The sequence below is a fragment of the Populus trichocarpa genome, chromosome 13 (genome assembly GCF_000002775.5).
Source record: "Populus trichocarpa isolate Nisqually-1 chromosome 13, P.trichocarpa_v4.1, whole genome shotgun sequence".
Classification (NCBI taxonomy): Eukaryota; Viridiplantae; Streptophyta; class Magnoliopsida; order Malpighiales; family Salicaceae; genus Populus; species Populus trichocarpa.
The window spans coordinates 13,721,787-13,732,301 of NC_037297.2; the positions used below are offsets into that span (position 1 = coordinate 13,721,787).

Here is a 10,515-nt window from a genome sequence, read left to right on the forward strand (position 1 = left end):
TTTAGCCTTTGTATTGTTAATTGAGTTAATTAAACTCATTTTGTATAATCAAATACAATTGAATTATTGTGTCGAGATCATAGTTATAATAACGATAAAGAAAGAAGAAATGAAGCCACGAAACCAAAAGGAAAATAATACCCTAAATTAAAAGAGAAAAGAAAAGAAAAGAAAAACAGTAAAATCGTTTTCCATTTTTTTTTTTATAAAAAAAACTAAATAACACCAAAACTTTTTTTTAGTAAAAAAAAAAAACAAAGTCTTTGATAAATCCTATGATAAAGTCCAGTATGGACCAAGGCACATCAGCAATAATCAACTACACTACATCCTCACCATAAACCCAACCCCACTAGATCCAAACACCAACAATCCTCTTCCACGTCACCAAGAAAACACTTCTTCGAATCAAAACTCCAAAACGTGCAACTAGTAAGATACCTTTACCATACCTTATTTTTACTTACCGTGACCTTCCTGCGCACGATAACATGAAAAACATACCTAACAAGGCGCGAATATCCTCTCTCTCACACACTTTCACTGTTTCTCTCACAGAACAGAAAGAGAGAGTAGTGAGAGACTCAACTCTCGTGTTTCTGCTTGTACGTCAACCTTCACCTCCTTCTCTTTTCTCTCTTGATCATCCATCAAATCAAAACCGTTCCTTTTCTGATTCTGATTCCGATCTTCTTTCTACTCCGTGTGAGAGTGAGAGAGAGACCGTACAGTCTTAACCAACTAACACGCGTTTTTTTTCCTTCATTTTTTTAGGGTTAGATTTCGGTATAAATGGATCTCGACATGGCTGATGGTAACCAGGACGTTGCGATCTCAAAGAAACTTAAACAAAGCGAGGTAATTTTTGTTTTGATTTTTTTTGCGTGTTGTTCGTAATTTAGTGTCGTTATGGTCACTATTCTGTGATCATGTTCATGATCGGTCGTGTGTTTTTTTTTTTGAAGTAATTATTGTTGACTTCTGGTTTTTCAGTAGCCAAGCGGTTTTCTTTTCTTTTCTTAAGGTTTTAAAGTGATTTGGTTTTTTTTAGTGTCTTACTTTTGGGAAAGTTAGGGTTTTGAAGGTGGATTGTTTGAGTTTATAGAAATGAGGAGCTAGCTATGTTTTTTGCTAATTTGGTGGTATAATGTACTTGCAACTTGAAAGGAAGGAACTTAGGGTGAAAAGAGAATGCTTGGGGATTTATACTGATTTTTTATTAAAGTTTGGGGGTGGTATTAGCTAATTGTAACGAAATTAGGGTTTGAATATGATTTTGTTTTTAGTTTCTCTATCGAGTGCAAGTTTGTATAATTTTTTTGGCTTGAATTGGGAAATTTGACCGGAGTTGTGTGATTTCGAGATATTCTGGTAATATGTCTTAAGTTTGGCATGATGCTTGGAATTGTTTGTTTCGGGATGTCTTTTGCATTATCCAACTGTAGAAGGTAGATTACCCAGTCTGAGAATAGTTAACACGATTTGTTGTGCATTATGAGGCAGCAATGGAGTTAGAAACTTGGCGTCCTCAACGGTTTCATCTTGTATATGGACATTGGAGGAATAGCCTATTTCTTCTTCTGTCGAAACATGCGTGCTGAAAACTGTTAGAAAAGAGAAAAAAGAATAAAATTTGTTGGTAATTTCTACGGCAGTGGTTCATTTTTGCGTGCATGCTGGAAATTTTGGCTATGTTAAGTGTTTTGTGAAGTGGTAGACTAGTTATACTTTCTCATCTCAATAGCTGTTTGAGCACCACTCTAGTTTTTACTTTGTCTTGCATGATTGGGAAACAAAGGAGTCGAACATGTGCTGTGGAAACTCGTTTATGCTTTACTGTGAAACACAATGAAGCATAAATTCTGTACTTGGCTGCATATTTGCCCACCTATAGGCTGACTAAGCTAGTTTTGTTCTTGCAGAACTAAATGGCACTTGCCAAATTTCACAATCTTTGCAGCAGAGAATTGCCTTTTCAATTCTACCAAAATTTTAAAATAATTCTATGCAACAATGTTTTTGTAAATTATGCTGTAATTGTTTTTAATGCTGGAAGCGATTTGTTGTTTAGGTTGTTCTATGTGATGTAATGGATGCTCAAGCTGAAGTTTTGATATGCCATGGAAAAGCTGATATGGGCACCAAGGGAAAATCAAAATCTGTTCATGATGATGCATGGCAACAAGACATTAAGGTGAACTTTTGGAACACCAAAGTAATTGTACATGGCTTTTTTTTGTTCTTTTGAATATAAGCCATTGTTGGTCTAAAATTCTGCTCTTTACTCAGAATGCTTCCTCCAGTGATCTTGGCAATTATACCAGTGTAGCAGGATCAGTGGATAGTGCTTATCATCTCAGGGGTTCAACTTCTGGATCAACTAATTCAAACAATAATAATGGTTCCAATTCTGACATGTCATACCATGATGATGAGGTTGGCAATGATTGTGATGATTATGCTGATGAAAATGATTGTGATGACCATGATGGCTATTTATATTATGATGATGAAGATGAAGATGATTATTCAGCCATCCAATCTCAATTTGATAACGTGGATCTTCCTCCTGGAGTAGAGGCAACCCTTCCTTGGCTGAAGGAACCAGCTTCGAGTTCAAATATGATATCCAATACCAGCACCTCAACTATTCCTAATCATACTATTCCTAGTCATACTAATCATAATCATTCCGAGAGCAAAATTATGACAACCACTTGTCTATCTGAAAACAAATGGACTGCTTCTGCAAGTAGTTCGATGTTTCCTGCAGATTCAAGCTCTAATGGTGAAGTAGAAGATAGCGGAGAAAACAATACCATGCAAAAGTATAGGAACTTTAAACAATTTGATAATGTGGAAGACTTTTCTGATCATCACTATAGGGGCACCAGTGTCTCTGACCTCCCGGTGAGTAAAGTTAATTGCAGATTCAACTCTCCCTCTATCCCTCTCACACAGATACATGCATAAATGTGTGTGTGAAGGGGTGACACATAAGCCAACCATGAGGGGGCCATGGTCCCATAACTTTAAAAAATTCGTTATAATACCTTAATATCAGTATGCTTATATTGGCTCTAATAGGCCAAAAAAGTGTTTTATTACTTGTTTGTATTGATTGATTTATTATTTACTTTTCCATTGAATTTTCCTTTGCTGTAGCCTCCCAAAATTTGGGCGAAAAGAATTCAGGATGAATGGAAAAGTTTGGAGAAAGACTTACCAGGTGACTTCTGAATCTATTTGCTGGCTTAAGTTTGGCATTTTGCAAAAGTTGTATCTTAGCCACCCTATTGATTGTAAAATTAGTCTGTCATTTGTCATTCACAAGCGTTTTCATTTTCTGGTTATAAGGCATTGCTTGGTTAGATGACTGAACCCCCTCCCCTTCTCTCTCAGATACTATATTTGTTAGAGTTTATGAAACAAGGATGGAACTTTTGAGGGCTGTCATTGCAGGACCTGCTGGCACTCCCTACCATGATGGCCTTTTTGTCTTTGACTGTATATTCCCTCCTACATATCCTGATGCACCACCGGTAAGTAATTTGTAATATCTTTTTTATGCATATAAATATTTTATGCTGTGCCTGATTGTGATTCCTCCCTGTCAGATGGTATACTACTATTCAGGTGGGCTTCGATTGAATCCAAATCTGTATGAATGTGGAAAAGTCTGCCTCAGCCTTTTGGGCACCTGGTCTGGCAAAGAGACTGAGATGTGGATCCCAGGGAAATCAACCATGCTGCAAGTTTTGGTCTCAATACAAGCCCTCATTCTAAATGCAAAACCTTTCTTTAATGAGCCTGGGTATGAATCTTCATATGTGGGGGCTGAAGGGGATAAAAGATCTAAGAAATACAATGAAGAGGTGTTCATTTTGTCCTTGAAGACAATGATGTATACTCTACGAAGGCCACCAAAGGTATGATCACATTGACTGCCCCCTCTTAATAATCAATTGCTGCTTTGTTACTTGGAGTTCTTGCTTCTGTTCTCACGGACATAAAGTTCTTGCCTACAGCTTGGATTCACCAAATTGGCAACTGTTTTTGGTGTTATCTTTCCATGGTCTTAGCATGTATGGATCTGATCAAAAATTTACTGGGGCAGACCTGCCCTCGGTCGTCGCATATATGTGTGTGTGTGTGTGTGTGTATAGTTTTGTTAATTTTTTGTTTTAGCTTTTGAATGAAAAATAAAATAGAAAAAAAAGGATTATTAATGTTTGAGTTTCTTTATGTGGTGCATTACATTATCCTTGCAGGCATTCCCCATTGTTTGTCTGGCAATTTGTGAAAAGGTGTATTGGCCCTAGCTTTGGTATTAAAAGCTTGCGCAACTGACAATGCTTTGAGCTTCATCTTTGTTGATGTCCATTCTAGTGTTTTTGTTCGCCACCATTTGCAGTAGTTTCTTGTATTGAAGGGACCCCATGGATAATGTGCCCTAACCATATGTCGTTTTATTTCATATTGATTTTTTGTTTCCTCCTGATATTCATTTTTCTTTTTTATTGCTTTCTTTAGAGGATGTTAGTAGGTTCTGTTCTGTCTAGTGATACCATTGGCCTCTCATCTTATTTAAGAGCATTGTGATTTTACTTGTGTGGTCATCAAATTCGCACATGCATGTTCCAGTTCACTTAGGACATTTGCTGGATTCTAAACTTTGTCTGTGGCTACCACAATAACTAACCCGATTGAGTTTGCTTGCAGCATTTTGAAGATTTAGTCATTGGTCATTTCCACAATCGTGCACATAATATTTTGGTGGCATGCAAAGCTTATGCAGATGGTGCTATAGTAGGTTCTGTTACAGTTAAAGATGGAGTAGCTGATGTTGATAAAGCTGACATGGGTGCCTCAGGTGAATTCAAAGCAACTGTAAAAAAGATGATAAATGCTCTTGTTACAAACTTCACAAGGTTTGGATCGATCAACTGTGAACAGTTCCGGATTGATGACAGATGAGCAAAGAAGTTGACAGCATGGGAAGGGGTAGTTGGTTGGCAGCCAATTTTAGGGCAGCTATTATTATCACAATTTTGACAAATTTGGTTGGACCAATACCAGCTTAAGAAGCCTCGGGTTCTTTATGAGATTCTAGGGATGTGTTAATATGGTAGAACGATGACAGGATGTTTTCCAGCTGAACACATTGCACATTTTGATTATAATATATATATTATCTGCCTTCTGGTTTATATACATTAAGGAGTTGCTTAGTTACATGATTCTCACCAACTTTTAATGCCGATTAGGGTTTTGGCTGTGGTATACATGTAGTGGTGGCTACAAAAAGCATTTGTTTTTTCTTTTCTTCCTTGAAATTTCTTGTGCTCACTGCTGCTGCTTAACTCATCAGAAAGCAGCAACTACAGATTATCAAATGCATAACCTTCACTTTTTTTTTTTTTAATATATATAGAAGGCATTCTCTATTTCACTTGTTAGAGAATCATAGAATTCACTGTATTCAAGAGCATGGACTGCTCTGTTATTGTACTTGTGCTGTTATGCTGCATTATTCAAAGCTCTTATTTTTATCTCTTCTCACGGATTATAAACCATCAAGCTAATCTGTGTAAAAAAAAGTGGGCATGCTTGCCACCTGAACCATCTTCTAATTAACTTTATGCACCGGCGTCGTGCATCGTACTGTAAAGACATGCATAGAATTGATAGCACGCAGCATGCAGTTTGGAGTTCACAAAACACAACTCTTATACACTTATTTTTTCTCCTTGCAAGGAAACCATAGAAAATGTAGCTCAATACGTGTTCCTAAGGTCACCCCCAACGGCACAAGATGCGACTGACCTTATTTCTAACTCCTCTAACAGATCCAGCTAAGGTGCAGCTCTCCTCCCTTCCCTAGATCTCCAAACACTAGATTGTGAGATCTTTCAATGGGGAATTGATCAGGTTGATCGTGTCAGGATCATGGGGTGTCCCTTGGAAATGGAAACTATCACCCTTTTCAGAGTAACTTGGAAGATGAAGCAGCTTTTCTTTACCTGATCCATTTCACCTGATTGCAATTTTATTGTCATTTAATACTGATCAAAAGCTAAGTGGAAAAGGTAACTCTACCACCATCCATACAAATTAGAAATTAATATTAGTAGAATTTAATAACCGAAATAATTAATTCCAAGCCTTTGATGCTTCCTTTTCTTTCTTCAAGCTGTCTGTCAGTAAATCCCAGGCAAGCTGTCCCAAGAGCCAGTTCCAACGGTTCTGCCGCCTTGGTCTGTGGCTGTGGTGGGAAACAATAAAGCTATCTGCTGCTGCATATCGATATCCATGTTATTATCATCAATTATGACCGAGGTTTGCCCTTTGGAGATGTCATCGGTATACAGATCAGAGAGCTGCAAGGGAGAAGAAGGGAAAATGTCGAGCAGCTTGGTCAAGTCATCAGTCATGCTACTGTTTAATTGCTCTGCTACTTCACCATCTGTTGGCGTCAACTCTGCATGCACAGAAAATCAAGGGATGGAAAGGAAATCATTATTTTATCAATCAATATCAAGGTAAGTCTATTCACATGCATGAACAAAAAAATGCTGACCTGAAGACAAAGACAGAGAGCTGGAAAGATCCGAATATTGTATTCCGCAGAAATCTTCGAACATGAGCTCCTTTGGCTTCTGCTGAGCATCCTGAAAAACCAAATGACTCTGCTTGGTCGAAGTATCCTTTTCATTCACTTCCAAAGCTGCCTTAACCTCTTGCATGAGATCTTCTTGTAATAATCCAATCCTGCTACTTTCAGTTGCACCAAATCCTATGCTATTTCTCTTACCCTTGCCAGAAGTTGTAACGTTTTTCATTCTTCTTATTCTTGTTCTACCAATCTTAGCAGGCACAGCGGTGGTGTTGGTAGTAGTAGTAGGAATGCTGCTAGATGCTGAATTCCAATTCAGAGATGTTGGTGACAACAATTGGGCAAAAGGGAGGTGATCTGTCTGCGTCACGGAAGCGAGAAGCAAACACAGTTTCTCATTCTCTCTCTCCATTTCCTTGTGGAACTCACTACTGTTGCTGCTGAGCAGGTTAGTGAAGCAACAAGGGATTTCGTAACTGAGAGGACTAGTGTTGGATGGTGAAGTTATAGCGGGCAATGGTGATGAGGGTAGCGAAAAGTAAGAGGCAGGAACGGTAATGCTATGTGAGGTGGGCGGGGTGTTAACAATGGTGGTGTTGTTCGGGGAGGTGGCGGAAGAGGATTGGGAGAAGTTCTTGAAGCGGGGAGGGATATGAAGGATTGGAGGGGCTCGGGGGAGGGAAAAGTCGAAAAGTGGGAGGGTAGGAAAATTAGCAGTGGAAGGAGAGGAGAGAGGGGAGATAGGGGGAGCGGTAAAGGGAGGAGGAGAGGGATGGAGAGCGGCAGGGGTAGGGGGACGAGCAGCGGTAGGGGGATGGGTAGGGGTAGCGGGAGGGGTAAAGGCACGGGCAGGAGATGTGAGATTATTTTGTGGATTAGTCGGAGTTGTCGGGGATAAGAGTTGGGTGGTCGGGAAAGTAAAAGAGGAGGTTGGGGTGGAAGGTAGAGAGTGGGATTTTTTGTTGTTGTTGTCGTGCTGAGGACTTGGTGGATTTTGGGGCAGGATTTCTGGTGGATAAAGAGGGAGGCGATGCCGCAGGAGTCTCTTTGTTCTTGTGTTCCAAAAATTCTTGATATCATTGTCTGTTCGTCCAGGAAGCCTAGCAGCCATCCGAGCCCATTTGTTGCCAAACTGGGCATGCAACTCAACAATGATCCTCTCCTCTTCAGCAGAGAAGTTCCCTTTCTTAAGATTAGGTCTGAGATGGTTAGTCCATCGTAGCCGACAACTCTTGCCACACCGAGCCAGTACAGAACGTTTCTGCAGAGCATTCCAGTTCCCTTCTCCATGTTTGTTCACGTACTCTATTAGTATGGCATCTTCTGCAGCCGTCCATGGCCCCTTCTTCAGCTCACCTCCACCACCCTCATCATCATTAGATGCTGAAATCTGAGCATCCAACTCATCAATGATCCTATCCTCTTCAGCAGAGAAGGCACCTTCCTTGGCATTAGGCCTGAGGTGTGTGGTCCATCGCACTCGGCAACTCTTGCCACACCGAGGCAGCCCAGAGAGTTTATGCACCGCATTCCAGTTCCTTTCTCCATATTTATTCACGTGCTCTATTAGCATGGCATCTTCTTCTGCTGACCATGGCCCCTTCTTTAGCTGGAATTCACCACCCTCATCACCACCTTTAGACATTGAAGACGATCCACCATCGCTCCTTGCACCAACCCCATCTATGTTTCCAACTGGTTCCATCATTTAAAACTCTCAAAAACCAACTACAGATATTTCAGTCTTTCCTTTTCGCTTAAGAATAAGAAAACAACTTATGTGAATTTTGCTAGAAATTAGTTTACCTCCTCTCAGAATTAAGAAATGAAGGAAACAATTTTTCCTGGTGGCCGGGGATGTTTATTGAGGAAATAGAGAGCAAAGAGGGATAAGAATGTGCTTTTTTGTGGGGATCATCTGGTTGCAAGTCCTTTACACCATGGGAAAACAATGCCGTCGATTCATAGGAGGAGGGGGGGGTGGGGTTAGGGCGGGGATGGGGTACCCCGAAGGGTAGGGTTTACTAGTGCTTTGGCCGAGAGAGGTTTTACAGAGAACAGAATATTAGAAAGATAGAGGTTGCTCCTCTTTCCTTGCATTTCTCTACTCTTGAATGGCGAACCTTAATAGACGGCTTTCCTTTCTTCTCCCGCCCCCTGCCTTTCCTTCTCTTTAGTATAAGCAAGACTTGCATGGATGCCTAACAGATACAGCCTTGGATTCTTATTGAAGTTAAAAAAAGGTAAAAGCCAGAGTGGGAAGAAAACGATAATGACCTGATAACTTCACTAATCTTAGATAGATTGACAAAGCTGACAGCACAGGAAGGAGGGCAGCTGTATTGTTATCACAATCTTGTCAAATCTGGTTGGACCAAATCCATGACTCTAGGGCTGTGTTGATATGGCAGAACGACATATAGGCATGGCAGTATAATTTCAACTCCAACGTATATTTACTAATTTTCCGGTCTATAATCTATATTACTGGATAGTGATAAGCTGCTGTCATGTTTATTTCTCATCTTGTCGGCTAACTTCTAACTCCAAGGTCAGGTTGTGATAACATAATTCCTTACAAATAAGAACATGTCACAGCAAAGAGAATACCATTTTATTGTCATGTAATAAGAGGAAGAACAAGAATAAAATGAACACTTGTCAAATTGTCAAGGAGATATTGATCATGTCTGTAGACATGTTATGAGCCCTTGCACTTCCATTGCTGAGGTAATTATAAGGAAGGGTAGAATCATGACAAGAGATCACTAAAGAGTAGACGAAGTCCATACACTTTGTCACATAAGTTTCTGTTTACATGATGATGCACACCACACTTATCTCATAGAACACAATATTCATGCATAAATAGCATGTAAAGTATGTAGTTTGGTGTTCATACATAGAACATCTCACATCACTTAATAGCTTGGCTCCAACTTGTCAAACGACTTGAGGAAACCTAGGGCAGCATCCCTTGCTTTGTCTGGGGGAGGCGTTGATGAATTCAGTAGCTCATAGTCAGCCTTCCATTCAGCAATACATTTCTCCTCCTCCTTTCCTTCCACTGGAAAAAATGAAAACGTAACCCTATAAGGATCATACATGTCCCTAAGGTCACCCCCAACAACGCGATATGTGACAGACCTTCCAATCTCTACCTTCTCTATCTTCTGCGTGGATTCCTTCACGTAGCTGCTTACAGCTGCATGAAACAAAGTGAAGAAGTGGTAAGTTAATGTGGTGGCATGATATCTTAAGAAGAGAGGTTGCAAGAGAGAAAATACCAGGTCCCAGCCTGAAGAGCCTGAGACTTCCAGGGCTGCCGTCTCCTTCGATGTATTCAGCAAGGGCAAGCATTTCAGGATTGATTTTGCTAATGATCTCATTGTCTCTGTACATCTCCCAAGCTTTCTCTGCAGGAACGTTGAGCTCTACTTCTCCCTTCATGCTTCTCATCTTCCTTTTCCTCTCCTACATTTTATTTTTATGTCGTTCCAGAGTTTATATACTGCTATTAAAGCCCTCTCTCTCTCCGTGGACTTCATTTTCAAAGCAGATAATCGACCGGAAAGCAACCCTAGATAAGGTCTAGGACATGTTAGTGCCTCTAAATTCTCAAGTCCAATAGCCACAAGATCTTAAACAATAAATAGAATGGAAGACTTCAAGTTGGCTCAATTGCATCCTGCTCTTTAAAGCAGATGCAAATCTTTCCATATCTCCTTATTTTTATTTACTGATGCCGATATATATATTCATGTCATGAGACATTGGTCTAGTAAATAATAAAGTGCAGAACTTAATCAAACGTACTGCTATGAGAACAATTCTTGCAGAATAAAGTCCACGAGGCACTAGTGAGTGATGCTTCCACCACCAAGAAAATAAATTTAACT

General features: G+C 39.9%; 3 protein-coding genes across 3 annotated transcripts; 1 reads left to right on the top strand and 2 right to left on the bottom strand.

Moving 5' to 3' along the window:
* The first annotated feature begins 453 nt into the window (after positions 1 to 453).
* On the top strand, positions 454 to 5,214 carry LOC18104628 (putative ubiquitin-conjugating enzyme E2 38). Its single transcript, XM_006376425.3, has 8 exons — positions 454 to 605; positions 775 to 858; positions 2,072 to 2,194; positions 2,290 to 2,910; positions 3,166 to 3,229; positions 3,403 to 3,542; positions 3,618 to 3,929; positions 4,723 to 5,214. The coding sequence occupies exons 2-8, from the start codon at positions 793 to 795 to the stop codon at positions 4,975 to 4,977; spliced, it is 1,581 nt and encodes a 526-aa protein (XP_006376487.1). The 5' UTR covers positions 454 to 605; positions 775 to 792; the 3' UTR covers positions 4,978 to 5,214.
* A 422-nt stretch (positions 5,215 to 5,636) lies between these two features.
* Positions 5,637 to 8,759, bottom strand: LOC18104629 (uncharacterized). The gene is made up of 2 exons (XM_006376426.3): positions 6,581 to 8,759; positions 5,637 to 6,481 (listed from the first exon to the last, which is right to left on the bottom strand). The coding sequence occupies exons 1-2, from the start codon at positions 8,322 to 8,324 to the stop codon at positions 6,201 to 6,203; spliced, it is 2,025 nt and encodes a 674-aa protein (XP_006376488.1). The 5' UTR covers positions 8,325 to 8,759; the 3' UTR covers positions 5,637 to 6,200.
* Positions 8,760 to 9,381: 622 nt separating this feature from the next.
* LOC18104630 (major latex protein 146) lies at positions 9,382 to 10,152 on the bottom strand. The gene is made up of 2 exons (XM_006376427.3): positions 9,904 to 10,152; positions 9,382 to 9,821 (listed from the first exon to the last, which is right to left on the bottom strand). Exons 1-2 carry the CDS (start codon positions 10,073 to 10,075, stop codon positions 9,538 to 9,540), a joined length of 456 nt encoding a protein of 151 aa, XP_006376489.1. The 5' UTR covers positions 10,076 to 10,152; the 3' UTR covers positions 9,382 to 9,537.
* Positions 10,153 to 10,515: the final 363 nt, after the last annotated feature.

Excerpts from the sequence above, each read along its gene's own strand:
- LOC18104629 (XM_006376426.3), bottom strand. The coding sequence starts at position 8,324 with ATGATGGAACCAGTTGGAAACATAGATGGGGTTGGTGCAAGGAGCGAT. Across the intron at positions 6,482-6,580 it reads CTCTCTGTCTTTGTCTTCAG|AGTTGACGCCAACAGATGGT; the intron begins GTCAGCATTTTT and ends CTGTGCATGCAG.
- LOC18104628 (XM_006376425.3), top strand. The coding sequence starts at position 793 with ATGGATCTCGACATGGCTGATGGTAACCAGGACGTTGCGATCTCAAAG. Across the intron at positions 2,911-3,165 it reads CCAGTGTCTCTGACCTCCCG|CCTCCCAAAATTTGGGCGAA; the intron begins GTGAGTAAAGTT and ends CCTTTGCTGTAG. Across the intron at positions 3,230-3,402 it reads TTTGGAGAAAGACTTACCAG|ATACTATATTTGTTAGAGTT; the intron begins GTGACTTCTGAA and ends CTTCTCTCTCAG.
- LOC18104630 (XM_006376427.3), bottom strand. The coding sequence starts at position 10,075 with ATGAGAAGCATGAAGGGAGAAGTAGAGCTCAACGTTCCTGCAGAGAAA. Across the intron at positions 9,822-9,903 it reads GCTCTTCAGGCTGGGACCTG|CTGTAAGCAGCTACGTGAAG; the intron begins GTATTTTCTCTC and ends TGTTTCATGCAG.